Here is a 4,916-nt window from a genome sequence, read left to right as displayed (position 1 = left end):
CTTGCTGTTTCATTCAAGTATTTCATCTCTTTCACCATAACTGTTTGTGTCAAAGTTTGAATCTGTTTATGTCTCTCTTCCGAGAATGGGAGCGGTTCCAAACATCAACCCTGAACGAAACAGATTGGCAAATCATACGGGTTTCACCATTTCTTCGTCCCTTGTACGTGAATAAAGACTTAACTCCCTTTTACAAGAACGCTGGAGTTGATATGGTTGCTCTGTCCCGAAACGTAGAGAAATAGTCGGTACACCGAGCTTCACTTTTACAAATCTAACCAAAAACATGAGATTTAAGTATTAATAAAACACTGCCACAAATTGAAAGGAAAAACTCGCGACGTTTCGAACTTTTAAAGAAACTTCCTCATCAGGCGTAAGCAATAATTTTTGGATTGCTTACGCCTGATAAGGAACTTTCTTTAAAAGTTCGAAACGTCGCGAGTTTTTCCTTTCAATTTGTGGCAGTGTTCTATTAATTCTGTTATGTGCACGTTACTGTGTTTGTGTTTTGTGTGATGAGATTTAAGATTCACGTAAAACATATTTATGTCTTGTTTCCTGTACAATGAATAAAACTAATGACAGTATGATCGATTTATCATGAATAACTCTCTGCATCATTTCACATGATAGTCGGCGGCTGATCTTCCTTTGCACTCATGACTTGTTAGACAATCACATGACTTAACTCAGAGAAAAGGTATTTAGCAGGAAATAAAATGAGAGCAGTATACCGGATGCCATTTTTCCTGATCGTTCTGAAGTGAATGCAATAGTCCCTTTTTTCAAGTTCATGGATCAACCCTCTTAACGTGGGTTGTTTCAGGAAAAGTCAAATGAATAAGATCTGTTTATGATTTTGTTTTCCTTTGATTCGTGGTCGATACAGGCCAGGACAAATGAGAAGGAGGGACTTGTTGTGAAAGAGAGGTGAAGGTCGAAGAATTGTCAGGGAGATAAGGTCTGTCATTGAGGAACTTTTTGATATATTATATTACCCGAAAAATTCATAAATATCAAGCCGATGGCACGGTACCACCTGGCAACGTAATATTCTTTTCAATCACAACTTTCGTATCTAAAAAAAAAATAATAAATAAAAAAATACACGCATCGTTAAAATATTGTTCAATAGGATTTTCTTGGTTTAATGTTGAATCGATCACCCTTGTTCTACACAGGTGTTGCCTCCTCTGAGATAAAAATATTCTCTCGCTAGTCTTAGACATATCACGTGTCAAGCAGGGACTCCGATAGTCAAGAAATAACAAGAATACCTATATTCGACCAAGATTTCTTAGTCTTAGCCTTTTCTCTCTTTCTTTCTTTCTCTCTCTCTCTCACTCTCTCTTCCTAAATGGGTCAAGAATTGCATTGACAAATAACAACACGTGGCTCTTTCGTACTGAACCCTGATTCGAACCCGACGGTGGTTTCGAAACGGTTCTCCGGGCTATCGAGACGGTTCTCCGGGCTATAATGCATGATGAGAATATTACACCAAGATATTTAAGTACTTATATGCATTACATATATGTCCATACTTTTAAACCATATTATCACAACACCGTAAATCGTCCATTTCGTTCTGCTGAAATTCGTTCGAACCGCTCGAAATGAAAAAAAGTCTATTGCATAAATACTTTAAAGAAAGGAACGTTTCGGTCCTTTACCAAATGAACAAAATTTTGAAAACATTAACGACGACTGAAATGTACATCGTTCCAAAACTTCAAAAAAATTAAGGAAACTTTGAATTACTATTAGTACCAAAGAGATAAGGAAATAATGATAAACACAGATTCTTCAGTACAATGAGCAACAAATTACGATGTTTAGCAGTGAAGCATCTGCTTAACATGTTGTGAAAGTCCTCCAGAAATTAAATATATGATAAAAATCATTCAAAAGCATTGGAGAGAAAAAGAAAAACTCAACAAGTATTTTCTGTATCTATTATTTTTTTTCTTCGTGACTGATGTTATTCTCACTTTTGTTTCTCACTCATTATCATATCCATCACTTTGGTTAAATTTCCAAAACCAGGAAACACTATTTTTTTCAGTGCTTGATCCCTGAAATTCCTTCCATAAGTCAATTCTGTTTCTTATTCTATTTTCATTCCATGTGAAATGTGGAGTTCAGAGGCAGCAGAATTATCATTGGAGGTAACATAGTATGATAGAAATCTTTAATTTATGCCTTGCTGTTGATCGTTATGTTTTTGTTTTGTTTTTCATCGTAAAGAGAGAGAGATAGAGAGAGAGAGAAAGAGAGAAAGAGAGAGAGAAAAAAAAAGAAAGAAAGGAAGAGAGAGAGAGAGAGAGAGAGAGAGAGAACACTAAATGCGTGATATGCTAAAATAGAATCTCTTTGAATATAAACTCTAAAAAAAATAACGATATTCCACCTCCCCCCCACCACCACCACTTTTAGCTAATCTTTTAATATGAAGTATTTTCTACAATATTTTCCTACATTACTAGCGTGAAGGGAATTATCAACTAACCGATAGTGAGCATACTTTACTTGATTCGACATTCACAATTATGAGAATAAATAGTCTAAATATTTCGAGAGTTTGTATTAGGTTCTGTAGTTTTTTTGTGGTAAAGATAACAATGTCACTGATAATGTAAATTCACACTGACATATGAAAATAATATATATGTTTAGTACAACAGAAAATGTTGATATATATAAACATCGACAAAACGATGTTAGGATATTATCTATCTCAAGTCAACCATCTTGTTTTGACACGAAAAGTCCAAATAAGGTAACAATAAAGATAAGATAATTCCCGCATCACATCCCATTGTTTATTCAATAGTGCAAGTGAATTCCGGCGGCCACTCAGGCACAAACCTCAACGGAACAAAAACTTGCATTTCTCTGACTAAGACCTTCCCCGTCTCACCCACGTGATCTCCCGGTATATAAGTGTGCTTGACCGGCGGAGGAATACCAGTTACCTCCTCGACTTGGTCAAGGCAAAGTCTCGTGGATCCTCCGCTTTGTACATCCGCCATCATGAAGTTTGTATGTGACAAAAAAAATGGGCTTCGTTTTCTATCATTCTTTATGATTAGATGTTCAGACTTACTCTCTCATTAATTACAAACAGCATCGTAAAGAAAAGATAAAGTTATGAGGGAATATATATGCTCATATAGAACAAAGTATCAATAGTAACAAACATCAAATAAAGGTAAGGTTCCTAGTATTTACCTCTTTCCTCCGACAGATGGTGCTACTGGCGCTGGTGGGACTAGCGAGCTGTCGCTCCGCAGACATCGGCGGACACTTCGGCAAGGACGTGAAGATCCAATACACGTAAGTCTGCAACGCAAGCCACAAATCAGAACTTTTTTTCATATATATATGTATATATACATATATAAATGCAAACATAAATAATAATAATTTTAGAAAATGAAAAAATAAAACAGGAATATCAAATCAATAACTAAATAGAAGACGAGGAAGCTAAACAAAATTCACTGTCGAATTGCAGGTTCGAGGATAAGGACGGGGAAGAGGTGAAGGTGGAGGAGGAGCACGACCGCTTGCAGGTGGTCCGGGCGCCCACCTTCAGGGACGCCGCTTACGTTCAAGCAAAAACGCCCGAGAGGGAACTCGCCTTCCTGGGCGACATTGACGACGAGGACGTCCGCTTTGTGCCTGCAAGCGCTCCTGTTTACAAACCGATACAGAGGACCCGCTTCGTCGAGGCCGCCCCTACCCCTAGAACCAGAGTTCAGACCCTGACTGTCCCTGTCCCTGCCCCTCAACCCCTGGTGGAAACCCGCTTTGTCGAGGCCGCCCCTGTCCCTAGAACCAGAGTTCAGACCCTGACTGTCCCTGTCCCTGCCCCTCAACCCCTGGTGGAAACCCGCTTCGTCGAGGCTGCCCCTGCCCCTAGAACTAGAGTTCAGACCCAGTTCGTCGAGGTGGAGGCCGTCCCTGTCCCTGCCCCTCAACCCCTGGTGGAAACCCGCTTCGTCGGAGTCGAGGTGGCCCCCCTCCCGCTCCAGCGATCCCGGGCGGAAGCGAGACTCGCGGAGGTGGCCTACCCCGTCCCCGCCCTTCAGCCCCAGGTGGAAACCCGCTACGTGGAAGCCCTTCCTGCCCCGCCCACAGCCAAGGTGGAGACCCGCTTCGTTGAGGTGGAAGCCCCCAAGTTCAGATCTCGGAAAGTCGACCTCGACGACGACGACGACGACTTCCACCCTCTCTTGGTCGAGTCTGCCCGCCCCGTCGCCGTCGCCGTCTCAAGGGCCTCCTCCGCCCCCCAGACGCAACCTCTGGCCGCCGTCCGCCAGTCCGTGGCCGCCATCGACCGCATCCCCGTCCGCGGCGTCCAGAGAGTCTCCGACAGCAGCGACGAAAACTAGGCAGGTGACGAGACTCAACCTCGGAGGATATTTAGGGCTTTAAATGATGTTTCTTTTTTCAATAAAGATCATCGCGATTTAAACATGACGCTCTTTTCTATTTCTAAAACCAAACGCTGATAATGCCATTGTGAACGGATTCTATATATATACAGTATATATATATATATATATATATATATATATATATATATATATATATATATGTATATATATGTATATACATATATACATATATTTGTATATATGTATATATACATACATACATTATATATATATATATATATATATATTATATATATATATATATATATATATATATATATATATGTGTGTGTGTGTGTGTGTGTGTGTGTGTGTGTGTATACATACATACATATATATATATATATATATATATATACACATATATGTATATATAAACATAAAATGTACATATATATATATATATATATATATATATATATATATATAGAGAGAGAGAGAGAGAGAGAGAGAGAGAGAGAGAGAGAGAGA

At 39.5% G+C, this 4,916-nt stretch overlaps 1 protein-coding gene across 1 annotated transcript in view; it reads left to right on the top strand.

Moving 5' to 3' along the window:
- Nucleotides 1–2,923: 2,923 nt before the first annotated feature.
- Nucleotides 2,924–4,916, top strand: part of LOC122254354 (uncharacterized) — an 8,087-nt gene continuing 6,094 nt past the window's right edge. Inside the window, exons 1-3 of the mRNA XM_086552411.1 lie at nucleotides 2,924–3,045; nucleotides 3,251–3,339; nucleotides 3,521–4,394. Coding sequence (XP_086408537.1) covers nucleotides 3,037–3,045; nucleotides 3,251–3,339; nucleotides 3,521–4,394 — 972 coding nt within the window. The 5' untranslated portion in view covers nucleotides 2,924–3,036. The remainder of the gene's footprint in view (nucleotides 3,046–3,250; nucleotides 3,340–3,520; nucleotides 4,395–4,916) is intronic.

This window comes from Penaeus japonicus, unplaced genomic scaffold (assembly GCF_977035675.1).
Source record: "Penaeus japonicus unplaced genomic scaffold, GWHDUDI00000001_assembly GWHDUDI00000026, whole genome shotgun sequence".
In the NCBI taxonomy this organism is placed as follows: domain Eukaryota; kingdom Metazoa; phylum Arthropoda; class Malacostraca; order Decapoda; family Penaeidae; genus Penaeus; species Penaeus japonicus.
Note: the sequence above shows the minus strand (reverse complement) of the source record. Positions and strands in the feature narration are given on the sequence as shown.